The following is a 27498-nucleotide window of genomic DNA, read 5'->3' on the forward strand; positions in this document are numbered from 1 at the left end:
ATAAACATATAATATATTTTTATCCCCAGGGGTACAGGTCTGTGAATCGCCAGGTTTACACACTTCACAGCACTCACCATAGCACATACCCTCCCCAATGTCCATAAGTCTCCAGAAAGACCCCTCCCCCCATCAACCCTCAGTTTATTTTGTGAGATTAAGAGTCACTTATGTTTTGTCTCCCGCCCAATCCCATCTTGTTTCATTTACCCTTCTCCTACCCCCTTAACCCCCCATGTCACATCTCCTCTCCCTCATATCAGGGAGATCATATGATAGTTGTCTTTCTCCAATTGACTTATTTCGCTAAGCATGATACCCTCTAGTTCCACCCACGTCATCGCAAATGGCAAGATTTCATTTCTTTTGATGGCTGCATAGTATTCCATTGTGTATATATACCACATCTTCTTTATCCATTCATCTGTTGATGGACATCTAGGTTCTTTCCATAGTTTGGCTATTGTAGACATTGCTGCTATAAACATTCGGGTGCACGTGCCCCTTCGGATCACTACGTTTGTATCTTTAGGGTAAATACCCAGCAGTGCAATTGCTGGGTCATAGGGTAGTTCCATTTTCAACATTTTGAGGAACCTCCATGCTGTTTTCCAGAGTTGTTGCACCAGCTTGCATTCCCACCAACAGTGTAGGAGGGTTCCCCTTTCTCTGCATCCTCGCCAGCATCTGTCATTTCCTGACTTGTTAATTTTAGCCATTCTGACTGGTGTGAGGTGGTATCTCATTGTGGTTTTGATTTGTATTTCCCTGATGCCCAGTGACGTGGAGCACTTTTTCATGTGTCTGTTGGCCATCTGGATGTCTTCTTTGCAGAAATGTCTGTTCATGTCTTCTGCCCATTTCTTGATTGGATTATTTGTTCTTTGGGTGTTGAGTTTGCTAAGTTCTTTATAGATTCTGGACACTAGCCCTTTATCTGATATGTCGTTTGCAAATATCTTCTCCCATTCTGTCAGTTGTCTTTTGGTTTTGTTAACTGTTTCCTTTGCTGTGCAAAGCTTTTGATCTTGATAAAATCCCAATAGTTCATTTTTGCCCTTGCTTCCCTTGCCTTTGGCGATTGTTGTTCCTAGGAAGATGTTGCTGTGGCTGAGGTCGAAGAGGTTGCTGCCTGTGTTCTCAAGGATTTTGATGGATTCCTTTCTCACATTGAAGTCCTTCATCCATTTTGAGTCTATTTTCGTGTGTGGTGTAAGGAAATGATCCAATTTCATTTTTCTGCATGTGGCTGTCCAATTTTCCCAACACCATTTATTGAAGAGGCTGTCTTTTTTCCATTGGACATTCTTTCCTGCTTTGTCGAAGATTAGTTGACCATAGAGTTGAGGGTCTATTTCTGGGCTCTCTATTCTGTTCCATTGATCTATGTGTCTGTTTTTGTGCCAGTACCATGCTGTCTTGATGATGACAGCTTTGTAGTAGAGCTTGAAGTCCGGAATTGTGATGCCACCAACTTTGGCTTTCTTTTTCAATATTCCTTTGGCTATTCGAGGTCTTTTCTGGTTCCATATAAATTTTAGGATTATTTGTTCCATTTCCTTGAAAAAAATGGATGGTACTTTGATAGGAATTGCATTAAATGTGTAGATTGCTTTAGGTAGCATAGACATTTTAACAATATTTATTCTTCCAATCCAGGAGCATGGAACATTTTTCCATTTCTTTGTGTCTTCCTCAATTTCTTTCATGAGTACTTGATAGTTTTCTGTGTATAGATTCTTAGTCTCTTTGGTTAGGTTTATTCCTAGGTATCTTATAGTTTTGGGTGCAATTGTAAATGGGATTGACTCCTTAATTTCTCTTTCTTCTGTCTTGTTGTTGGTGTAGAGAAATGCAACTGATTTCTGTGCATTGATTTTATATCCTGACACTTTACTGAATTCCTGTACAAGTTCTAGCAGTTTTGGAGTGGAGTCTTTTGGGTTTTCCACATATAGTATCATATCATCTGCGAAGAGTGATAGTTTGACTTTTTCTTTGCCGATTTGGATGCCTTTAATTTCCTTTTGTTGTCTGATTGCTGAGGCTAGGACTTCTAGTACTATGTTGAATAGCAGTGGTGATAACGGACATCCTTGCTGTGTTCCTGACCTTAGCAGAAAAGCTTTCAGTTTTTCTCCATTGAGAATGATATTTGCAGTGGGTTTTTCATAGATGGCTTTGATAATATTGAGGTATGTGCCCTCTATCCCTATACTTTGAAGAGTTTTGATCAGGAAGGGATGCTGTACTTTGTCAAATGCTTTTTCAGCATCTATGGAGAGTATCATATGGTTCTTGTTCTTTCTTTTATTAATGTGTTGTATCACATTGATTGATTTGTGGATGTTGAACCAACCTTGCAGCCCTGGAATAAATCCCACTTGGTCGTGCTGAATAATCCTTTTAATGTACTGTTGAATTCTATTGGCTAGTATTTTGGTGAGAATTTTTGCATTTGTGTTCATCAAGGATATTGGTCTGTAGTTCTCTTTTTTTATGGGATCCTTGTCTGGTTTTGGGATCAAGGTGATGCTGGTCTCATGAAATGAGTTTGGAAGTTTTCCTTCCATTTCTATTTTTTGGAACAGTTTCAGGAGAATAGGAATTAGTTCTTCTTTAAATGTTTGGTAGAATTCCCCTGGGAAGCCGCCTGGCCCTGGGCTTTTGTTTGTTTGGAGATTCTTGATGACTGTTTCAATCTCCTTACTGGTTATGGGTCTGTTCAGGCTTTCTATTTCTTCCTGGTTCAGTTGTGGTAGTTTATTTGTCTCTAGGAATGCATCCATTTCTTCCAGATTGTCAAATTTGTTGGCGTAGAGTTGCTCATAGTATGTTCTTATAATTGTCTGTATTTCTTTGGTGTTAGTTGTGATCTCTCCTCTTTCATTCATGATTTTATTTATTTGAGTCCGTTCTCTTTTCTTTTTGATAAGTCTGGCCAGGGGTTTATCAATCTTATTAATTCTTTCAAAGAACCAGCACTTAGTTTCGTTGATTTGTTCTATTGTTTTTTTGGTTTCTATTTCATTGATTTCTGCTCTGATCTTTATGATTTCTCTTCTCCTGCTGGGTTTAGGGTTTCTTTCTTGTTCTTTCTCCAGCTCCTTTAGGTGTAGGGTTAGGTTGTGTACCTGAGACCTTTCTTGTTTCTTGAGAAAGGCTTGTACCGCTATATATTTTCCTCTCAGGACTGCCTTTGTTGTGTGCCACAGATTTTGAACCATTGTGTTTTCATTATCATTTGTTTCCATGACTTTTTTCAATTCTTCTTTAATTTCCTGGTTGACCCATTCATTCTTTAGAAGGATGCTGTTTAGTCTCCATGTATTTGGGTTCTTTCCAAATTTCCTCTTGTGATTGAGTTCTAGCTTCAGAGCATTGTGGTCTGAAAATATGCAGGGAATGATCCCAATCTTTTGATACCTGTTGAGACCTGATTTAGGACCAAGGATGTGATCTATTCTGGAGAATGTTCCATGTGCACTAGAGAAGAATGTGTATTCTTTGCTTTGGGATGAAATGTTCTGAATATATCTGTGATGTCCATCTGGTCCAGTGTGTCACTTAAGGCCTTTATTTCCTTGTTGATCTTTTGCTTGGATGATCTGTCCATTTCAGTGAGGGGAGTGTTCAAGTCCCCTACTATTATTGTATGATTGTCGATGTGTTTCTTTGATTTTGTTATTAATTGGTTTATATAGTTGGCTGCTCCCACGTTAGGGGCATAGATATTTAAAATTGTTAGATCTTCTTGTTGGACAGATCCTTTGAGTATGATATAGTGTCCTTCCTCATGTCTTATTATAGTCTTTGGCTTAAAATCTAATTGATCTGATAGAAGAATTGCCACTCCTGCTTTCTTCTGATGTCCATTAGCATGGTAAATTGTTTTCCACCCCCTCACTTTAAATCTGGAGGTGTCTTCGGGTTTAAAATGAGTTTCTTGTAGGAAGCATATAGATGGGTTTTGTTTTTTTATCCATTCTGATACCCTGTGTCTTTTGATTGGGGCATTTAGCCCATTTACATTCAGGGTAACTATTGAGAGATATGAATTTAGTGCCATTGTATTGCCTGTAAGGTGACTGTTATTGTATATTGTTTCTGTTCCTTTCTGATCTACTACTTTTAGGGTCTCTCTTTGCTTAGAGGACCCCTTTCAATATTTCCTGTAGAGCCGGTTTGGTGTTTGCAAATTCTTTCAGTTTTTGTTTGTCCTGGAAGCTTTTAATCTCTCCTTCTATTTTCAATGATAGCCTAGCTGGATATAGTATTCTTGGCTGCATGTTTTTCTCATTTAGTGCTCTGAATATATCATGCCAGCTCTTTCTGGCCTGCCAGGTCTCTGTGGATAAGTCTGCTGCCAATCTAATATTTTTACCATTGTATGTTACAGACTTCTTTTCCCGGGCTGCTTTTAGGATTTTCTCTTTGTCACTAAGACTCGTAAGTTTTACTATTAGGTGACGGGGTGTGAACCTATTCTTATTGATTTTGAGGGGGGTTCTCTGAACCTCTTGGATTTTGATGCTTGTTCCCTTTGCCATATTGGGGAAATTCTCTCCAATAATTCTCTCCAATATACCTTCTGCTCCCCTCTCTCTTTCTTCTTCTTCTGGAATCCCAATTATTCTAATGTTGTTTCGTCTTATGGTGTCACTTATCTCTCGAATTCTGCCCTTGTGGTCCAGTAGTTGTTTGTCCCTCTTTTGCTCAGCTTCTTTATTCTCTGTCATTTGGTCTTCTATATCGCTAATTCTTTCTTCTGCTTATTTATCCTAGCAGTGAGAGCCTCCATTTTTTATTGCACCTCATTAATAGCTTTTTTGATTTCAACTTGGTCAGATTTTAGTTCTTTTATTTCTCCAGAAAGGTCTTTTATATCTCCCGAGAGGGTTTCTCTAATATCTTCCATGCCTTTTTCGAGCCCGGCTAGAACCTTGAGAATCGTCATTCTGAACTCTAGATCTGACACATTACCAATGTCTGTATTCATTAGGTCCCTAGCCTTTGGTACTGCCTCTTGTTCTTTTTTTTGTGGTGAATTTTTCCGCCATGTCATTTTGTCCAGATAAGAGTATATGAAGGAGCAAGTAAAATACTAAAAGGGTGGCAACAACCGTAGGAAAATATGCTTTAGCCAAATCAGAAGAGATCCCAAATCGTGAGGGGGGAGAAAGGGGATAAAAAGGTTCAGAAAGAAAAAAGAAAAAGAAAAAGAAACAATTAAAAAAAGAAAACCAATAAAGAAAAAATATAAAAAGGAAAAAAATATATATATATTAGATAAACTAGTTAAAAAACGTTAAAAAAAGAAAAGGGTAAAAGTTAAAAAAATTTAGCAGAAGAAGAGAAAAAAATTGAAAAAAAAATTAAATTAACTGCAAGGCTAAAGAATCATGGGGAGAAAGCCATGAGTTCCGTGCTTTGCTTTCTCCTCCTCTGGAATTCTGCTGCTCTCCTTGGTTTTGAAACTGTACTCCTTGGTAGGTGAACTTGGTCTTGGCTGTATTTCTTGTTGATCTTCTGGGGGAGGGGCCTGTTGTAGTGATTCTCAAGTGTCTTTGCCCCAGGCGGAATTGCACTGCCCTTACCAGGGGCCGGGCTGAGTAATCAGCTCTGGTTTGCTTTCGGGAGCTTTTGTTCCCTGAGCGTATCCGTAGAGTTCTGGAGGACGGGAATGAAGATGGCGGCCTCCCAGTCTCCAGGCCCGGAGGAGCCGAGAGCCCGGGGCCCCACTCCTCAGTGCGCCCTCAGAGAACAGTGCCCAATTACTCCCGTCACCCTGGCTTCCGGCTGCGCTCTGAGCTGACCAAGCCTCCGACCGGTTCAAGGTAACCCCAAGCTTAGAGCTCACTCCTTGGTCTGTCTCTGTAGCCGGCTCCCCAGTTCTAATACCTGTAAGCTCTGTGACACTCAGACACCCGGATCCTTCTGTGACCCTGCGGGACCTGAGGCCACACTGACCCCGCGTGGGCTTCACCCTGGTTAAGCCTCTGGAGCAATGTCCCTCAGCGGAACAGACTTTTAAAAGTCCTGATTTTGTGCTCCGTTGCTCTGTCGCTTGCCGGGAGCCACTCCCCCGCCCCGCCCCCCGGTCTGTCTTCCCGTCGCTTTGGATTCACTTCTCCGCCATTCCTACCTTTCAGAAAGTGGTTGATTTTCTGTTTCTAGAATTGGTATTCTTCTCTTTGATCTCCCATTGGATTTGTAGGTGTTTGCAATCTTTAGATAAGCTATCTAGCTGATCTCCAGCTACCTGAAGTAGTCTCAGCCTGCTACTTCTCTGCCATCTTGACTCCTCCCCCTAAAATGCTAAAATTTAAAATAAAGACAGGCCTAGCAGTGCCCTGTTGAGCCACATTGAAACCTGGGGCAAAAGGAAGAATATGTACTCTAGAAACATATGTTCCTGTAATTTTTTAATGGTTCGTTTTTTCCCCCAGAACATTAAAGCAGTTGAAAAGTGTTGAAAATCGGAAGTAAGTATATTAAAATTTACAACATTATTTTAATTTTAAATATTTCATCTGGCCCAAACAGAATTTTTTATAATTTTACTTTCCTGGCTTTAACTAAAGGAAACACTTCAATAATGTGGTCAAAATTTACTTCTTTGCTAATCCAGCTTTCAGTTGAGAGTTGTTGGATATAGTAAGAGAAAGTGACTTTGCAAGTATATTTGGTGGGTGTAAATTTTTTTTTTTTAGATTTTATTTTTTTATTTGACAGAGATCACAGGTAGGCAGAGAGGCAGCCAGAGAAAGAGGAAGGGAAGCAGGCTCCCTGCTGAGCAGAGCCCCCCCCCCCCCCCCCCCCCCCCCCGATGCAGGGCTCGATCCCAGGACTCTGGGATCACGACCTGATCCGAAGGCAGAGGCTTTAACCCACTGAGCCACCCAGGTGCCCCGTGGTGGCTGTAAATTATTAGCAAGTGGTGTGAATATATTTCCTGAACCTGAAAGTGAATTAAAAGAGAAACTGGGAATGTATGAATTACCAGATGTGATATTCTTATTGGAAAAAGCCAATCAAGTAAACAGTAAAGAGATTGTAGGCACCCGTATTAGTTTCCTACTGCTGATAAGACAAATTGTCACCACCGAATTGGTGACTTTAAAACAATACATTTATTATCTTACTGTTTTGGAGGTCGGGTATTCTAAAACCAAAGTGTCGACGGGGAATATCCCTCTGGAGACTCTGGGTGGGGCCTCCATTTTCTTGCTTCTTCTAGCTTCTAGAGACCCCTGCATCTTTTAGTTCATGGCTCCTTCCTCCTTTTTAAAGTTAGTAGCAGAGGATTTTCAAATCTCTTTCTCTGAATCTGACCATACTTCCTCCCTCTTATAAGGACCGTTATGATTACAGTGGGCCCTTCTACCTAATCCAACATAATTTTTCATATCCAGTTGTTTGATTTAATCACACCCACAATACCTCATTTGTTATGTAAAGTAACATTCACAGGTCCTGGGAATTAGGATGAGGACATTTTTGGGGTCTTATTCTGACTACCAAGCATATTAATTTTACATTCAAAATGGAAGTATGAAAAATTAACTAAAGTGCTTTAGATTTTGAATTTTTAGCTGGAGGGATAATCTTGTTTACAAAATGCAGCCACTCACTTGGCTCTTAAATATTTTGACAGTTTAAGTCTCATGAAAATTCATCTGAAATAGTTTTAAGTGTCATACGAGATCCATAATTTGTAATATAAAATCAATGTTGTGTTTGGATCTTCTCAAACTGATTCACAAAGTTTGTTCAGTGCTGTCTTATGTAAGTTTGGAAGTGGACTGCAGAACTTTAAAAAAAAAAAAAAGCAGTCCCAGTGTTCTGCAGAAGAAATTTCAATAAGCTGAAGTTAATTAAAAATCATTTATGGAGCACCTGGGTGGCTCAATTGGTTAAACGCCTGACTCTTGATTTTGGCTCAGGTCATGATTTCAGGGTCAAGCCCTGCATCCATCCTGAGTGTGGAACCTGCTTAAGATTCTCTCTCTCCTTCTCCCTCTGCCCTTTCCCTTCCTCCCTTTCTAAAAAATAACAAATTAATCAAAGAAGTTATTTGAGATTATCACTCGGTCAAGAGATTGTCAAACAGAGAAGTTGTCTATATTGAAAACGAGCAAAAGTAGATTTAAAAAATATTGATTTTTCTTTCTTTAGAGCCAGTTAAGTAAAATAATAATATCATTTTGATATAAATAAACTTAAATATAAAATAATGATTGTGAGTTTTAATATATTTTTTTTAAGATTTTTATTTGTTTATTTGACAGAGATATCACAAGTAGGCAGAGAGAGAGGAGGAAGCAGGCTCCCCGCTGAGCAGAGAGCCTGATGTGGGGCTCGATCCCAGGACCCTGGGATCATGACCTGAACCGAAGGCAGAGGCTTTAACCCACTGAGCCACCCAGGTGCCCCTTAATATACTTTCTTTTCAGTTTTTCAGTAGTTTTCAATCCACATTAATGTTCTGAAAAAATATTAATCATTAAAAAATACATATAAACATATCTGTGATATGTTTTTGTCTCAGGCTCTAATATGGCTCATCAAGACATTTTTCTTTTTAGTTTTTAAGTTTATTAATTAAATAATCTTTACACCCAATGTAGGGCTTGAACTCACAACCCCAGAGTCACAGGCTCTTCTGACTGAGCCAGCCAGGTACCCCATGACACTATTGAATCCTGCATATAAAATTTTGATATTTTCTTCATTATGAATTTTTTTGCATTAAATCTGATTTTAAGAAATATTGCCTTGGGAGCCTGGGTGGTTCAGTTGGTTAAATGTCTGACATATGATTTCAACTCAGATCAGGATTTCATGGGTCATGAGATCAAGCCCTGCCTGGGGCTCTCTGCTCAGCTGGGAGTCTGCTTAAGGTTCTCCCTTTCCCTCTCCCTCTGCCCCTCCCCCACCTGTGCATGCATGCACTCTCTCAAATCTTTTTTTTTTTAAATGATTTTATTTGAGAGAGAGAGAGAGAGAGAGAGTGAGCACAAGCAGGGGAGACGGTGGAGGGAGAGGGAGAACAGACTCCCCACTTAGAAGGGAGCCAGATGTGGGGCTCAATCCCAGGACCATGACCTGAGCTGAAGGCAGACACTTAACCGACTGAGCCACCCAGGAGCCCCAATAAATCTTTTAAAAAAATACTTCATTAAGGTATTATTTATCTTGATTATTGAGTTTTTGGTACCCCCCCTTAAATTTTGCTCCCAAGGTGAGTGCTTTTTTCATTTTATCCTAATTCTGGCCCTATCTTCTGCTGTAAAATGGGTTCCTTTGTTGGAGGTAAAGTTGAGTAGGATCCTGTAGTGTTGAGTAAGGCATTTGGTAAGGCCTTAGTGCTAGCAGCAGAGTTGTGGGCAGGGAAGGCAAATCCTTACCTGGAATGGGTATCCCTGCAAGGGGGCTGCAACCTTGGTTGCACGTCAGAAGCACCTGAGGAGTTTGTAAAATGCCTGTGATCACATTGTACTCAAGACCAATAAATCAGTCTCTGTAATTGCGACCTAAGCAGCGGTCACTGTTAAAGCTCCTCAGGTGATTCAGTGTGCAGCCAAGGCGGAGAACAACTTATGCACGTCAGTACTTACTAAACTTCAGTATGTACACAAATCATCTAGAGATGGTGTTACAGTGTGGATGTATTAGCTTTAGGGCCTGAGAGCTGCATTTCTAAAAAGCTTCCTGGTGTTGCTATTGTTGCTGGTTCATTGACCACACTTGAGTAGCAAGGACTCCTGGTGTGTTAGAGGTATTCCGGTGTTTTAACCTCACCCCCTGTAGGCCACAGTTGCATTCAGATTGCAGTTAACACATCCAGGAGACACTACCTCCAGGTGTCTGAGCTAACTCTTTAAAGCCTGAATTTTGTTTGAATGTACTCCTAACAATAAATTCAGCCATACCCAGCCATATATTTTGTCCTCCTTGGTCTAATAACCCATCCGTGTCTCTGGCATCTTGCTGATACAGATCGGAAAGATGCTACAACCCCTGGGTATGTGCTGTTTTCCCAGAGGTAGTCTTGTATTTATAACCCTAGGCTAAGCTGGAACCTGACCCCCTCAGCGGCCTGCAGGTGGTAAGAAGTAATAGCGGTGATGCTGAGGAGACTGGGCATCTCCTTGTGAAGTAACTGCCTCAAGTGAAGTTACTGAAAGGTTTTTATGCAAGGGAAGCCTGATTGGAAAGAGGGAGAAGGGACTGCTTTTTTCAGCACAAAGGTTTGAGAGTTTGGGTGTCCAAAATTAAACTTCCCATGTTAGTTCAAACATCCTCATCTCAAGATAGAGTCCCACTTCCTGTCAACCATCGAGCGTACCTTCTCACTGGCAGGGTCATACTTCTACATGGCATTGCACATCTGCAAACCATACACGTGGGCATGGGGCCACAGCCTCAGCCAGGTCTGTCGTGGAGCTTTAGGACTGCAAAATGAAGACATGTTAAAAGAACCAGATGCCTTGAAGTTCTACACTATTTAGCTAGATGTTATAGAGTTTTCTACCTGTTTAGTTAATCTTAAACATGAGAATAAAAGTGAGTACAGAAATTTTAAATAATTCTTTAAATGAATGAATCACCATTGCCACTCATTGAATATTAAGAGGGGCCTTGAATGTCTGAGATGCTGTATCACACTGACAATAGATTCTTAAATTGTTGATGATTCACATCTTCTGTTTTTTATTTACAGAAACTTATTGGAGAAGTGTTTAATATTGTGAGCCAACAGTCTACTGCTCGACCTGGCTGCATTATTGAACTCGATGCAATAACCAACCAAGTAAAAACATGCTTGTGAATTGGGGGTATTAATATACTTTATCCCAGAGTGCTTTATGTGTATATATTTCATGATCAGAATAATTCTCTTGTTTGAGAATTGTAAATACAGCCAGCTTCTCTTGATTTCTACAGTGAAAATCTAACGATTTAGGAATTATTCTCCAGCTAAATTTTATCTGTAGCCTTATTTCCTGTTTAAAGGTCATTCGATTCAGTCGGGAAAACTGTGAAGGAAAATACATTACAGATGCATAGGGGCTTGAGTTGTGGTTTCTCTTTTTATACTATTCCTTGTTTCAACTTTGATGATAGTTCAGCTTTAGACTGATTGCCTTGTTAGGCTGAATATTAGATGTTTTTACAATATCCATAAAAAGTAAGATCAAAGTATACATTTACTTTCTAATCCTAAGTCTTTTGTATAATCATTGTTCTTCCTTGGCAACTACCCAGGAAAGAGGGAGAACCCTTCTCCCTACAGTGAGTTTATAAATCCCTTTCTAGACCTCAAGATACTTGTTTCTTCAGGATCATGTTGATGGACTAAGGGACAGCACTAATATATTCATTCCAAATAGGAAAAAAGATTGTTTTATCTTTTTTCCTATTTGGAATGAATATATTAGTGCTGTCCCTTAGGTGAGGAAGTTACCAATATTTTCAAACAAGGAAATGAAATTGAGCAAACCATATTTAAAAACAAATATAGTTGTATTATTTTTTTTCCATGGTGCCTGGTACTTTCTGTTGGGGAAAATGTAATAATTTCCACCAATGTAGAGAAATGTCAGCTCTTGGCAACAGAAATATGGCTGCCAGATTCACGTTACTAATGCCTCCAAGGAAATCCCTATCCCGTGATTTCCTTATTCTCCATAGGGATATGGCAGAAGAGTCGACTGTCTTCATTCCCATAACGGTCTTCATTTTTAATGGGCTGAGTGTTAAATTCTTCTCCCACTTTAGCTCCTTCTCTTCACCATGGGATATTAACAGAGGCCACTCTTACTTAGTGTCATGCTTTTCACTTCACAGCTGTTCAAGATCCCCCCCCCCTTAGTAGTGGCTATCTTTAACATAAGGGCTGGTGAACTGTAAGCACCGATAAATGGCTAAAACTCATTCTAGGTTTGTGCCCAATGTGCTGTATGGTTTCGATATCCATGAAGACCTCACCCTTCCCTTCTCATTTATTTTTTCCTTTGGGGAGGTGACCTTTTTCTCTACACGTGAAGAGATTTTTGGTTTCTATGTGGAGACACATAAAAATACCATATAACTTTCATAAATATTCTGTGGGTCAACCTAATATTATAGTTCTTTCATTTCTGTGTAGTTTGTAAGGAGGTTGACCTCCTTTATTCCATAAGATTTAGCCCACCCATCCATGCCTCCCTTCCTTGAAATCTGTGAGGCAGCCTCTAATTGTCTTAACACACTTCCACCCAAAGATTTTGTCTGAATTTAATTTTTTCTTGAATTTCCATTCCCTTTGTGATTATAAGTAGCCATTTGTATCGTTTTTAGTTTTTTTCTCTGTGTTAAAAAAACGCACTCACCTAGCATATCAGTAGCAGCTGATGATGATGGCTCCTCCATCCGTTTAGAAATCCTTGTTACTTACATGTGAATACATTAATCTAGAGGTGTGTCACCCTCTGGTTGTCATAGGGCCCCTCACAATTCCCACTAGATAGACTGGGAATACTTTGAGGATGTTTCTGGTTTTCCTATTTTTGGTTCCCAAGTGGAATTAGAAAAACTAAGGGAATCCTATACTAGTTGCCTTATTACATAGTCAGCATAGCCTTCTCCAGCAAGTCATGAGACCTAATATTTTTGAGCTCAAAGTGGTGTAGATCACTTGTGTGTGTGTGTGTGTGTGTGTATTTTGAGAAGCAGGTATGTTGATTTGTTTTTATTAGAGCTCTTCAATTCTGCTATTGGCTGGCTATAGCATCTCTGAAAGCAGTTTTCTCTGCCCAGGTGATTCATTTTTTTCTGTTGCTTTTTCCTTTCTAATTTGTCAGTTGATAAAGAATAGAAATTGTTAGATTTATTTCTTCTACATTTGTGTTCTTGGGGAGGTGGTGGGTGGAAGACAGGGAATTTCAAAGATGAAACTTCATTTTTTTCCTATTTGTAGTGTGGCTCAAATACACAGTTGCTTCATGTGTTTCAAGAAGACTTCATTATAGGATACAAACCACATAAGGAAGATATGGAGAAAAAGGAAACAGAAATTTTTTTTCAGCCATCACAAGGTACTTTTAAAAAGTAGTCTTGAGTTTGGCACTATAATCTTAAAAACAAACTCCACAAATTGTTATTGAATATGGATCTTTATATCAAAAGTCATCACTCATAATTTTTAGCACAAAACAACAGTTCTGTAAAAATTGCTTGTTTGTATGTGAAGAAAGCATGTGGGTGAATATTACATCCAGTTTCACCAATGACAAAGATTGTTGTCAAGAAAATATTACTTATGAATCCTAGTTTGTTTTAAAAAATAATTTTAATTGTTCAGTTCTGCAATTAAATTACTTTGGTAGTTAATTCCCTGTGGTATCTCAAGCAAACCATTTAATCTTAGTGTAAGTTTTTAGAAGTCCTCAGTACACTGCTAAAGACCATTGATGAGTATACAATAGAAGACATTGTTTTGTATGGTGTATCAGGAACCTCAGGTACACTGAATTAAAGGTACCATCTCACAGTATTCCCCTGTGACATGTAGTATTTGGTTTTTCGTGCAAAACAAAGTAGTTCTTCATAAGAGCTTTCAAGATAGACCCCATGTGATGTTTAGTTTAAACTTCATTATTTAGCTTAAAATGTTCCTTTTAAAAGTTCTAACTTTGTAATTATAAGACGGTCAGAATAGGAATAGATTTGAATTTAGTCAACCTAGAACAAATGTTGAACAAATGTCAACATAGAACAAATAGAATATTTTCTATTTGAAAGAAGGAAAGACATCTTCTATATTAAGAATTCATTTTATATGATGAACATGTTTTTAGTTTACAGAAGGTTTCCAGATATTTTATCTAATTTGGTTATAGATCATAAGTATCTAAATAGACATAATTAATTTTATTGATGTAACTTGTATCACAGAATTATGTATTGTCATTTATGAACAATATTTCTACCAAAATTTTATAGGTAATTTCCTTTTCATAAGAATGAATTCTTCTCTGACATTTCTTCACTAGTCACTAGTAATTTTTTCCTTTCATGTATCTTCTAATATTAATACTTTTCTTCTTGATAAGTCATTCAGTTGTCACATGGTTTTATTTTACTATCAGTATAAAAGGACTGCTTTATATATTTAAAATGTGCTTTTCCATAATATTTTACCTTTATTTGGGTTGAACTTTTTTATTTGCTGCCCCACAAACCTAGGTACTGTTTATCATTCTACCTCTAACAAGAATACCAACCTACTAGAAACAATGCTTGTAAAAATATATAATTCTATATATATATAGAATACTATATATATAGTACTATATTTTTACTATATTATACTATAGTATAATACTATAATATATACTATACTAAAAATACTATAATATTTTTAATTGAAAGACTTACATTTAAAAATACTCTTTTATTTCCTTCTTTTGAAATTTCTTTATGTAATCGCAAAATTAAACCAAAAGATTTCCTAATGCCTTTCTCGGTTTTTCTTTAGATTTTGTGCAGTTTCTTTGACATTCTTCTTGAGTTTACAGTTACTTTCTTTCTTTTTTTTTTTTTTTAATTTTTAAATTTTTTTTTAAAAGATTTTATTTATTTATTTGACAGAGAGAGATCACAAGTAGATGGAGAGGCAGGCAGAGAGAGAGAGAGAGAGAGAGAGAGAGGGAAGCAGGCTCCCTGCTGAGCAGAGAGCCTGATGTGGGACTCGATCCCAGGACCCTGAGATAATGAGCTGAGCTGAAGGCAGCGGCTTAATCCACTGAGCCACCCAGGCGCCCTATAGTTACTTTCTTAAAGGACTTGATAAGCAAATGTTCTTTCTACCTTGCTCCTGCCTTATTTTGTACTTTCTGAGTTTTAATTAAAAAATAATTTCTCTTTTAATTTTTTTAAATTTGAAAAAGCTTTTTCATTTTAAATAGGCTCTATCACCAGCATGGGGCTTGAACTCATGTCACTGAAGTCAAGAGTCTCATGGTCTACCAGACACCCTTCTAATTTCTCTTTTAATTAAGAAAAATGCTAATTACAAACAAAAGTAAAGTATATAGTTTAAAGATTTTAAGATTTGGGGGTGCCAGGGTGGCTTAGTCACTAAGTGTCTGCTTCAGCTCAGGTCATGATCCCAGGGTCCTGGGATCAAGCCCTGCATCAGGTTCTCTGCTTGGTGGGAAGCCTGCTTCTCCCTCTCCCACTCCCCCTGCCTATGTTCCCTTTCTTGCTGTGTGTTTCTGTCAAATAAGTAAATAAAATCTTTAAAGATTTTAAGATTTTCTTTTACTTGCTTTATCCTACTTTCTTTTTCTTTTTTCCTGAAAACTTTTTTATAAAGATCTATTTATTTATTTGAGAGAGAGAGAGAGAGATCACAAGGTGGGGAGGAGCAGAGGGAGAGAGAAAATCCTGAAGTTACTCCCTGCTGAGCGTGGAACCTGATGCAGGGCTTGATTCCAGGACCCCAAGACCATAGCCTGAGCCAAAATCAAGAGTCAGCCGCTTAACTGACTGAGCCACTAGGTGCCTCTTCCTGAAATATTAGCAAACAAACCCAGCTATCATGTTGTTTCACTCCTGTGTACTTCCACATGCATTTCTAAAAATGACTTTCTTAAATGAGTATATTATCACATTGATCAATAACAAGATTCCTCAGAATTGTATAATAGCTAGTCCATATTTACTTTATTCAGTTGTCTCAAAATGTCAAAAGTTATTTGATTTTCAATTGTTTGGATTTGTATCCAAAGTCTATACATCGTATTTCATTGTTTAAGGGTTTTTTAATTTGAAGTGACTACCCATTTATACTCTCATCATGTCACTTATTTTAGAGAAAGTTATTTTATAATAATTTGCCTAACTAGTTATTATGGTGTCATTCACACTTTCTTCTATCAGCAGATTACCTATTTAGATTTAATTAGATCCAGGTTCAACTTCCTAGGTGATGCTATGTCCTTCATAGAAGAACATAAGAAAGAACATCACTTAGGATGCCTTGTTTTTAGTGATGCTAAGATGCAGAAGATTCAGGTGGTGGTTCCAGTGTAATGTTTGCTGCAATCTACTACATGAAGCAATCATGGTTTCTTCAATTAATGTTGTTTTTGGACCCATTATTTCATTAAAGATTGCAAAATTATGATTTCCTAACTTTATTAGTTCTCATTTACTTATTAGCTGGAAAGTATTTGTAAAGAAGAGTTTTCCCTTATCAACTAAAGCTACTTGGTTACTTAGAAATAAAAAGTTATTTTTAGGAAAGGTAGGGTAAGTATTTAGTTCATTCCATTTAATTCACAATTTCAGAAGAGGGAGTTTGTGCCCAAGTTATCACCAGGGATTACTGATGAATATATTATTGTTGTTGTTTAACTTTCTTTTTCTTTTGACTACCATTATGAATCCATTTTTAAAGAACTCTTTATTGAAGAATAGTATAGATATAGAGAGGTACTCATCACTCATGGGTTTTTATGTACTTAGCATATTTCAGTCCGTTTCAGTCGTTGTTCTTTAGAGTGCTCACATTGTCCTATGTGAGGCTAGTGAGGACCCTTTCAAGTTGGTTCTGAGTCCTTCTGACACAGCTTTATTATTACTATTTTGCTTTCTTTCAGCACTATAAGTTCTCGTAGGCTCATGTTGCAGATATCCTTTGCAAGAATGGAGTTATCACTCCAGACTGTTCTTTTTAATGGGGTATGGTATTCAGAAACCACAATTAGAGCTCTAGCAGTGATCATTTCCAATGAGTTGTTATTGTGGGTTTTCATTTTTAAAGAAAGTTTTTGCTCAACATCATTCATCAGGGAAATTCAAATAGAAACCATAATGATATATCACCTCACGTCTGTCAAAATGACTAAAATAAAAAAAAAACATGAGAAATAACAAGTGTTGACAAGGATGTGGAGAAAAAGAAACCCAATGCACTGTTGATGGGAATGTAAACTGGCACAGGCACTGTGGAAAACAGTATGAAGGTTCCTCATCTTTGACCAATAGGTATACCTTCATGTTGGCTTTTGTGTACTTTTGATATAGTCCCATTAGTCTTTTTTTTTTTTTTTTTAAGATTTTATTTGTTTGTCAGAGAGAAAGAGCAGAAGCAGAGCTGCAGGCAGAATGGGCAGAGCAGGCAAAGGGAGAAGCAGGTTCTCCGCTTAGCAGGGAGCCTGATGCCGGACCCTGGGATCATTCCCAAGCTGTAGGTAGAAGCTTAACTGACTGAGCCACCCAGGTGTCCCAGTCCCATTAGTCTTTGATAGCTACTTAACTTTTGTCACAAAAATTACATAAAACTCCTAAATATCTATTTTTCCCTCTTCCTCCCAACTTGCATACATATCAAAAACAATCTGAAGGGTTTGAAGAGGTGGGGGGGTGGGAGGTTGGGGGAACCAGGTGATGGGTATTAGAGAGGGCACTGATTGCATGGAGCACTGGGTATGGTACAAAAACAATGAATACTGTTATGCTGAAAATAAATTTTAAAAAATCATTAAAAAAATAATAAAAGGTATGTTACTGTAAGGGCCTACTTAGGCAGAGGGAGCCATTTTATTGTTTATGCAGGAAACTTAGATTGACCCTATGCAGTAGACTTAGATTGACCCTGCCCCTCCCAGAGGAACTTACTTGCAAAGCCCAGATACAAGGGCAGGTCAGGCCAGGTGGAGACATCCAATCAGTGGAGCACGCATACTGTCTCCCTAGCTACCAAGGAGAGTGGGCCCCGCCTTGTGGACGCCAGTTCTGACCACGGTGATAGGCTAGTTCAAATACCTACTAGGGTAAATTATAATCTCACTGGCCACCTATGTGTAGCCAGGCTCAACCACATTGCCTTTGCTCTATAAAATTTAGTATGTGAGGCGGGCAAGGGTCTCCTCTTTGTAAGAGACGGCCGTGACCGGTCAGTTTGATTCTTGATGCTTGGCACAAAATAAAGCTTTGCTTGACCTTTAAAAAACAAACACACACACAAAAAAGAAGTTTTTTGAAAGTGTCTTTCTTTTCACCCGATAGAACTATAACTTAAGTATACTTTTCTTTTGAACAATAGGATATCGTCCACCACCATTTTCAGAAAAGTTCTTTCTAGTAGTGATTGAAAAGAACAGCAATAATTACTCTATTCTCCATATGTGGCACCTTCATCTTAAATCTGTACAAGCATGCTTAGGTAAGTAATTACAATTTTATGCTGCGATGTTATGAAATAAATTCATTTTACTGAATCTGTTTTAGGTTGGTTAATTCTTTAAAATGAAGATTCAGTGAACTATAAATTGAGTTGCTGGATTGAAGAATGGGTATGCCAAGCTTTTAATTACAGGATCATAAATAATTGATGAAACAGGTTAATCTAAAACCAAACCATTCTGCAAGCACATTAGATACATTTTTTAAAAGTAAAAGTCTGATCCATTTATTTGTTCAATTAATATTTATTGAATGCTTATTATGACTCTGTTCTAGACACTATGTCTCTATAAATTTGTTTTCCGCATAGAATTAATATGGTACTTTTCTGTGGATGAATACACACTTTCATCTGACATAATGTACTTTAGAATCCTTACATCCACATGGATGGAACTAGAGGGTATTATGCTAAGTGAAATAAGTCAATCAGAGAAAGACAATTATCATATGATCTCAGTGATATGAGGAATTTGAGAAATAAGACAGCATCTTAGGGGAAGGGAGGAAAAATGAATGGGAAGAAAGCAGAGAGGGAGACAAACCATGAGAGACTCTTGATTCTGGGAAACAAACTGAGGGCTGTGGAAAGGGAAGTAGGTAGGGGGATGGGGTAACTGGGGGATGGGCATTAAGGAGAGCACATGATGTGATGAGCACTGGTTGTTATATGCAACTAATGACTCATTGAACACTACACCAAAAACTAATGATGGCTAATTGAATTTAAATAAATTTTTAAAAAATCGCTAAAAAAAGCAGATTTACTCTTTATAAAAATATGATTGAGCATCTAAAGCTCATTAGTCAAACTTTTTCTTTTTTTTAAAGATTTTATTTATTTGACAGATCACAAGTAGGCAGAGAGGCAGGCAGAGAGAGAGGAGGAAGCAGGCTCCCCGCCGAGCGGAGAGCCCGACGTGGGGCTCAATTCCAGGACCCCAGGATCATGACCCGAGCCGAAGGCAGAGGCTTTACCCACTGAGCCACCCAGGCACCCCAGTCAAACTGTTTTTGTAGAATATTAAGAAATCTAACAGTTATAAGTTACATTAGCCATGTTTTTGCTGTACACATTCATACTAATTTCTTAGCAAATTAGAAAATCTGTAGTATGAAGGAAAGAAGTTGAACTTGGATCCTTCTTCTTAGAACTGACATTTACTTTCTGAGAGATAATTGTTAAAATGAATTAATACAGCCTTATGAAACTGAATCTGCTTTTAACTCAAAATATTTAAGTTTTTGAAAGATTTTCTTTTTTACTGGTGGTTATATAATTTAACTGATTTTATACACATTAAACATTTAATACAGTTAACTAATATTTTTTGTTCCCTTTGTAATTCACATTATCACATAATTCTGTAAACATAGTTCTAACTGGGCCATGAACTCAGGGTAGAAAAGCCAAATGATTTGATAGAACTTTTACCTGTGCCCATTTGAGCCTAATCTTCTTTTTTTAAAATCATGTTCCATTAGCCAACATTGGATTTTGATGTAGTATTCAGTGATTCATTAGTTGTGTATAACACCCAGCTCTCATCACACATCCTGTGTGAGCCTAATTTTCTTGAGGCAGAGGGAATCCAGAAGTTCTTTCAAAGACTTTTAAGTTCATTCTTGGTGTTACATGCTGTTTCACAAAAATGTGAGAGTAGAGTGATCTAAAACCAGCTTGTCAAGAAGAGAATTTTTAACTCACCAGAGAATATAGTATTTTCTAGGGTTGGACACAAAGCCAGGAAAGGTCCTGAAGAGATTAATAGAGGTAGTAACAGATCCTTGTGGTAGGACAGGAAGATTGTGATACCTTCTGTCCCCACTATGTATGAGGGAAGTTTCCCACTGGTATTCCCCTAAATCCAGGTTTAGTGTAGAGTTTCTTGCTTACTCTGTTTCTGTTAGCAGTGAAAGGTTACGAACAATATGACAGTAGAAGCAAACAAATAATATGCCCTCTTCACCTATGAAAGCATCAGTCTTTTGGTTCTAAATTCACAGCAGATTTAGTGTAGTGTATGCTGTCATTCACAGCTAATACTTGAATTTATCAGTATGTTGAAAATCTGGGCTGAGAATCAAATGATAGACTTAAACTTAGATGGGAAAGGAACATATTGACTACTTCTAAGGGACCAGGCACTGAGATAAGTGCTTTAAACATGTGAGACAGACATTATCCCCAATTTACTAATGGAATAATATTAAGTAACTTGATCAAGTCCCACATCTAGTTTGTCATAGGACCAAGTTTTGTATCAGGTTTTTCTGTCTCTAAGGCCTTTGCTTTTTTCCCCTGCTCTTATTTTCTTTCTTAGCATGAGAATAATACATTAGGAAAGTGCTTGGTTTACAGGAAGAGAAGTAATACAGCTTGACCTTATTTTGCAGATGAGAAAATAGCCAGAGATGGTGAAGTGCCTTGACTGAGGAGGCAGCCTAGTTAGTGATAGGGCCAGGAGTAGTACTTCTTTCTGCTGAGTACTCATGGAAGTTTGTAGTCCCATTCCATTTTGTGGAAAATGTTTACATAAAATAGATTGATATATTTAACATCCACCAGGAGCAACAGGGGATTACTCAATATCTCTTACTATTCTGATGCTTCTTGAGATATATAAAGCAAGCACCATCCTTGTCCTTCATAAATTCATGGTCTAATGGGAGGGAGACAGGCCCACAAATATAAATGTAATTCAAAATATCCCTCACATGTAGCAGAAGCACAGATAACTGAATCTGCTTAGAGATTTATATTCCACTCTTATGTGAAAGCTGGAACTCTTGGGAAGATCAGATCGATATCCATACCCACCCCCTTTTTTTGTGGTAGAAAAGGTGATTTTATTATAACATGAGGAAAGAACCCATGGGCAGAAAGCGCTGCCCTAGGGTTGTGAGGGGTGACTGATTATATACTTCTGAGTTTGTGGAGGGAGGGATGATAGAGCTAAAGTATGTTTCTGAGGTATTAAGGAATTTTGAAGCAAGGGTTTTAGGACATTGGGAGCTCACTGCTGTTAAGGTTACTTTTAGTCTTTAATAAAACATAAACATTAAGGCATTAAGGCGGCCTTGAGTTCTTTGAGGAAGGTCATGATCTGCGTGTTTCGGATATCTATCAGTGGGCTGCAAGCCAGTCAGCTAACACTGTCTTAAATTTGTTTAGAACTTTTATTTTTCTGTATTTGTTTTTGAAATCATCTTGTTGATGTCTTGGTAGTCAGGAGGCTGGTATTTTATTGTCTTCCTTCCCTCTAGCTAGTTATATGACTGTAGGAAAATCAGTAAGCTCTCTAAACTTAAATTATTTCATTTATGACATGAGGTAACTTAAAATCTTTCTCCTACAACGTGAGGGTAATACCTTGTTGTTCCTCAAAGTTTGATTCATAATGCTCTGTTTCAGAAATACATGGGCAACTTATTAATGCAGATTTCTGGGGTCTACCCCAAAACAACCGGATCAGTCTTCCTGTGGTGGAGGCCCAGGAATCTGCATGGTAACAAGTTTCTCCTCAAGCTTTTGGTACTTTATAAAGATGTATTTATTTATTTTAGAGAGAGAGAATGCACACTTTTGTGCTAGTGCTTGAGTAGCGGATGAGGGGTGGGGGGTGGAGGGGCAGAGGGAGAGAATCCCCAAGCTGACTCCCCACTGAGCGTGGAGCCTTACCAATGGCTTTATCCCCTGACCCATGAGATGACCTGAGCTGAAACCAAGAGTCAGATGCTTGATTGACTGAACCACCCAGGCACTCCAAGCTTTTGATGCTTTTTAAAGGTTGAAAACATTGGAGGAAATGACTTGAGATTTTTTTCTAGTTTTTACATGTTGCAGTTAAGTGACTTTGATGGAGTTGGTGATGATAAGAATAAAAGGGGGGAAAAAAAGTCTGTCAAAGTAACTCAGCAAGTCTGAAGATTGACCTTGTCTCCAAAGTACTTTTAAAAAACTATGTTTCTTAATGATGACAAGGTATTATTCTAGCTAACATATATAGTGCTGGTGGTAATATATTTCATAATTTATCTTCAAAGCTAAACCTTCAGGAGGCTTTTCATCAGAGAGTCTACTTTCAGTCCCTGGACAGAAGAATGTAGACTCTTCTCCAGAAACCTCACCTAGTGTGAGCCCCATGCCACACTCTGCCTCAATTGCCAATCTACAAACTGCTAGCAAACTTATTCTGAGTTCTAGACTGGTCTACAGCCAACCTCTTGATCTCCCAGAAGGAGTTGAAGTAATAAGAGCAACACCTTCCGCAGGTAAGGTAGCTTAAAGAGTGGGCAGTTGTAGCTCAGAGTGGCCTTCAGTGGGTAAAATGGACAAACCCTCCTGAAATATGTGTTATGTGGACAATTGTAATTTTCTAGTAATGATGTACCTGTTTAGAAACATGTCTTTATTGGAAAGTTTCCTATGATAAATGTAATCAGCCTGACAGAAAATGATATGTTTTATTTTTATTTTATTTTTATTTATTTATTTGACAGAGATCACAAGTAGGCAGAGAGGCAGGCAGAGAGAGAGGAGGAAGCAGGCTCCCCACTGAGCAGAGAGCCCGATGCGGGGCTCGATCCCAGGACCCTGGGATCATGACCTGAGCCGAAGGCGGAGGCTTTAACCCACTGAGCCACCCAGGTGCCCCAGAAAATGATATGTTTTAATGTGAAGTTTCTTGCCACACTATGATTTCTTATAAATAGGAATAATGTAATATGGCAGTACAATTGCAAAGAACAGATGTGTTCATCGGCAAATCACTGAAGTTTTTTTTAAGTTGAGGCAGTTCATCCACTTTTGTACTAATCACATATTACCTTTATTAAATATGTTTGAGCAGGAGTTGGCAGGTACTGTGGGGAAAATATGTAAGATACAAGATTATAGTTTGGCTTGCCTGAATGGTACTGAGTTTAACAAGGCAGATAAGATTGTTGGGAGGGCAGGTGTATTTAAAATGAACAAAGAGGCAACCCACAGCATGGGAGAAGATATTTGCAAATGACAGTACAGACAAAAGATTGATATCCAGGATCTATAAAGTACCCCTCAAACTCAACACACACAAAACAAACAATCATATAAAAAAATGGGCAGAAGATATGAACAGACACTTCCCCAATGAAGACATACAGATGGCTATCAGAAACATGAAAAAATGTTCATCATCACTAGCCATCAGGGAGATTCAAATTAAAACCACATTGAGATATCACCTTACACCAGTTAGAATGGCCAAAATTAGCAAGACAGGAAACAACATGTGTTGGAGAGGATGTGGAGAAAGGGGAACCCTCTTATACTTTTGGTGGGAATGCAAGTTGGTGCAGCCACTTTGGATAACAGTGTTGAGATTCCTCAAGAAATTAAAAATAGAGCTTCCCTATGACCCTGCAATTGCACTACTGGGTATTTACCTCAAAGATACAGATGTAGTGAAAAGAAAGGTCATCTGTACCCCAATGTTTTATAGCAGCAATGGCCATGGTCGCCAAACTGTGGAAAGAACCAAGATGCCCTTCAACAGACGAATGGATAAGGAAGATGTGGTCCATATACACTATGGAGTATTATGCCTCCATCAGAAAGGATGAATACCCAACTTTTGTAGCAACATGGACGGGATTGGAAGAGATTATGCTGAGTGAAATAAGTCAAGCAGAGAGAGTCAATTATCACATGGTTTCACTTATTTGTGGAGCATAACCAATAGCATGGAGGACAAGGGGAGAAGGAGAGGAGAAGGGAGCTGAGGGAAATTGGAAGGGGAGGTGAACAATGAGAGACTATGGACTCTGAAAAACAATCTGAGGGTTTTGAGGGGCGGGGGGTGGGAGGTTGGGGGATCCAGGTGGTGGGTATTAGAGAGGGCACAGATTGCATGGAGCACTGGGTGTGGTGCAAAAATAATGAATACTGTTACACTGAAAAGAAATTTAAAAAAATGATCTGTCACTTAGAGAACTATAATTAAAGAGTTCCTGGAGTAGTATTTTTGGGAAATGAAATTGGAGGTTCAAGACTGGTGAATGATTTTCAGTATGAGGCTTCTTTTATTCACCCACAAGATAGGTTTGAACTCAGAGTTGGAAAGATCACATTAATGGTTTACTCTGGGCTTTTGTGGCAGGTGCAGATCTCGGCGAGTTTTTAGTCTTTCAAAGTATTTGGAAAGTTTGGGATATACCCAGGTTTATCAGAATTGGTAATATAATAAATTATATTTTGCAGAAGCATTGTACATATGTTACTTGACAGTAACACTCCAAGGGAAGTAGTAACATGGTCCCTAATATTTAGATGGAAAATGTTCAGATGTGGAAGTGGCTTTCCCAGTGTTGTGGAGTTATTAATGGACTAGAACCTGAATTCATGTCTTCTGACCCCAGTCCTAATCACTGTTACTCCTCACGTTATAGTTGACAGTGGATGAGTTATAGTTCATAGTTGATGAGTGGTCTTTGGCAGTCAGGAATAAATATGAGGATTTGAATTACCCTTATTTATAATGGTGAGACCTAGTCTGTTTAGCTCTCTGGAAACATTTTGATGGTAGAGGCAGAGTTAGGGTCTGGATTACTCAGGGGCAGGTTAGGGGAATTTGAATGGGAAACTATAGTGAAGACTTAAGCATCTCTGATGAAAGTCATGACAAGTGGAGACTGAAAGTCCAGTGAGGCATGTGGTGAAGGCATATGTAAGTTACAACAGGTAACAGATTTAGGGATAATGGGTTGCCTTGTTTTATTGTGTTTGAGTTTTATTTTATGGAATAGTCACCTCATTTAAACATTATTAATCACCTAAAAACCACTTAAGTTATTATTACTGCATATTTTGATTCCACCAATGGGCTCTTCAAAGCTTGTATAGATAATATCTTGGCCAGTGGATGCTTAGTGTAAAGCAGTAGTTAAGGGGGGTTTGCAGAATTATAATAAGCTTATAGTGGCTTTGGGTTTAATCACATTGTAAAACTTAATTGTTAGCATTTTATTTTGTGGTTGTTATCATGACTATCTGCTTTTTCTTTTTAAGGCCATCTGAGTTCTTCTTCGATTTATCCGGTGTGCCTTGCCCCTTATTTAGTGGTTACAACTTGTTCTGACAATAAAGTACGCTTCTGGAAATGTAGTATGGAAACCAACCCTCAGTGCCAAAGCGATGAGGAGGAAACTTACCATTGGAGGAGATGGCCCTTGATGAATGATGAAGGAGAAGATAACAGCAGTACAGTGAGCATTGTGGGAAGACCAGTTGCTGTTAGCTGTTCATACACAGGCCGCCTTGCCGTGGCTTACAAACAACCTGTCCACCACAATGGTTTTGTTTCTAAAGAATTTTCCATGCATGTTTGCATCTTTGAATGTGAATCTACGGGAGGATCAGAATGGGTTTTAGAGCAAACAATTCATCTTGATGATTTGGTCAAGGTTGGCAGTGTACTTGATTCGAGGGTCAGTGTTGACAGTAATCTGTTTGTGTATAGCAAATCAGATGCGCTTTTGAGCAAGGATAGATACCTTATTCCAAATATCAAACATTTAGTACATTTGGACTGGGTTTCAAAAGAAGATGGCTCCCACATTCTCACAGTGGGGGTTGGTGCTAATATCTTCATGTATGGACGGCTCTCAGGAATTGTGACTGAGCAAATCAATAGTAAAGATGGAGTGGCTGTCATTACTTTACCACTAGGTGGTAGTATCAAGCAAGGAGTTAGGTCAAGATGGGTTCTTCTTCGTTCTATAGATTTGGTGTCCTCTGTGGATGGTACACCTTCGCTGCCTGTTTCTCTCTCCTGGGTGAGAGATGGGATATTGGTGGTGGGCATGGATTGTGAAATGCACGTGTATGCACAGTGGAAGCATGCGGTCAAATTTGGAGACATTGAAACGGATAGTCCTGATGCAGAAGAGACAGCAATACAAGATCATTCTGCCTTTAAATCTAATATGTTGTCAAGAAAAAGTATTGTTGAAGGCACAGCTATTGCTGATGATGTGTTTTGCTCACCAACTGTGGTTCAGGATGGCGGCTTATTTGAGGCCGCACATGTACTTTCCCCTACTCTCCCTCAGTATCATCCAACTCAGCTGTTAGAATTGATGGATTTAGGGAAAGTTCGAAGGGCTAAAGCTATTCTCTCTCATTTAGTGAAATGCATTGCAGGTGAAGTTGCAATAGTTAGAGATGCTGATGCTGGAGAAGGGACTAAGCGACATCTTTCCCGAACCATTAGTGTAAGTGGCAGTACGGCGAAGGATACGGTCACCATAGGAAAGGATGGCACTCGAGATTATACCGAAATAGATTCTATTCCTCCACTACCATTATATGCACTGCTTGCTGCGGATCAGGATACAACCTACAGAATTTCAGAAGAGAGTACGAAAATACCCCAGAGCTTTGAAGATCATACCAAAAGTGAACCAGAAGATCAGTATTCAGAGCTGTTCCAAATCCAGGATATAACCACAGATGATATAGATTTAGAGCCAGAACAGAGAGAAAACAAATCGAAAGTAATAAATCTTTCTCAGTATGGACCTGCTTACTTTGGCCAGGAACACGCTAGGGTACTTTCAAGTCACCTTATGCACTCGAGTCTACCAGGCCTTACCCGTTTGGAGCAGATGTTCCTCGTGGCTTTGGCTGATACGGTGGCCACCACCAGCACAGAGCTTGACGAAAACAGAGATAAGAGTTACTCAGGTAAATATTCCCACTGAAATTTACAAGGTTACCATGCATAGAACCATTTGTATAATGTATGCAATGACTCACATATTAAGTTGCAGTCTTTCTTGAAACCTTGCCGTGAAAAGAATTCTCTAGTAGACAATTACTGTTTGTAGACAATTACAATCATAATATGATTAATTGTGAAAGAAAAGACTGTTGGGATAGGCTATGACTTGCACATATGACGTCATGGATTTGTGATATCTGTGTGCGTTCTCACATGAGTTTTTACACTGAAATCTTTGTGTCACTTTAGATCTATGTAGTCTTGTTTTTTCAAACATAGTGACTCCTATGGCTTATTTTAGTTTTTATTTTACTTTTAGTAATAATAGTGGCCCACTTGATAATTTTACTATTGAATCATGAGGCTTATAGGGACCTCATGATCTCAACTTGTTCATCTTTCCATTTCTAGATATAAATTTTTTTTTTTTTTACAATTACCTAATTTTCTCTGAAACGTCTCTTGAGGAAGAGGTTTTAATACATTTTACTAT

General features: G+C 38.4%; 1 protein-coding gene across 5 annotated transcripts in view; it reads left to right on the forward strand.

Annotated features, from left to right (window-relative positions):
• DMXL2 (Dmx like 2) overlaps window positions 1-27498 on the forward strand; it is a 157459-nt gene that overhangs the window by 85964 nt on the left and 43997 nt on the right. For all 5 annotated transcript variants that reach the window (XM_032856483.1, XM_032856485.1, XM_032856482.1 and 2 more), the window contains exons 14-18: window positions 10727-10816; window positions 12965-13082; window positions 18101-18220; window positions 22288-22515; window positions 25292-26968. In XM_032856483.1, the coding sequence (XP_032712374.1) occupies window positions 10727-10816; window positions 12965-13082; window positions 18101-18220; window positions 22288-22515; window positions 25292-26968 (2233 nt within the window). The remainder of the gene's footprint in view (window positions 1-10726; window positions 10817-12964; window positions 13083-18100; window positions 18221-22287; window positions 22516-25291; window positions 26969-27498) is intronic.

This window comes from Lontra canadensis, unplaced genomic scaffold (assembly GCF_010015895.1).
Source record: "Lontra canadensis isolate GAN:19392208 unplaced genomic scaffold, GSC_riverotter_1.0 scaffold12, whole genome shotgun sequence".
NCBI classification, from domain to species: domain Eukaryota; kingdom Metazoa; phylum Chordata; class Mammalia; order Carnivora; family Mustelidae; genus Lontra; species Lontra canadensis.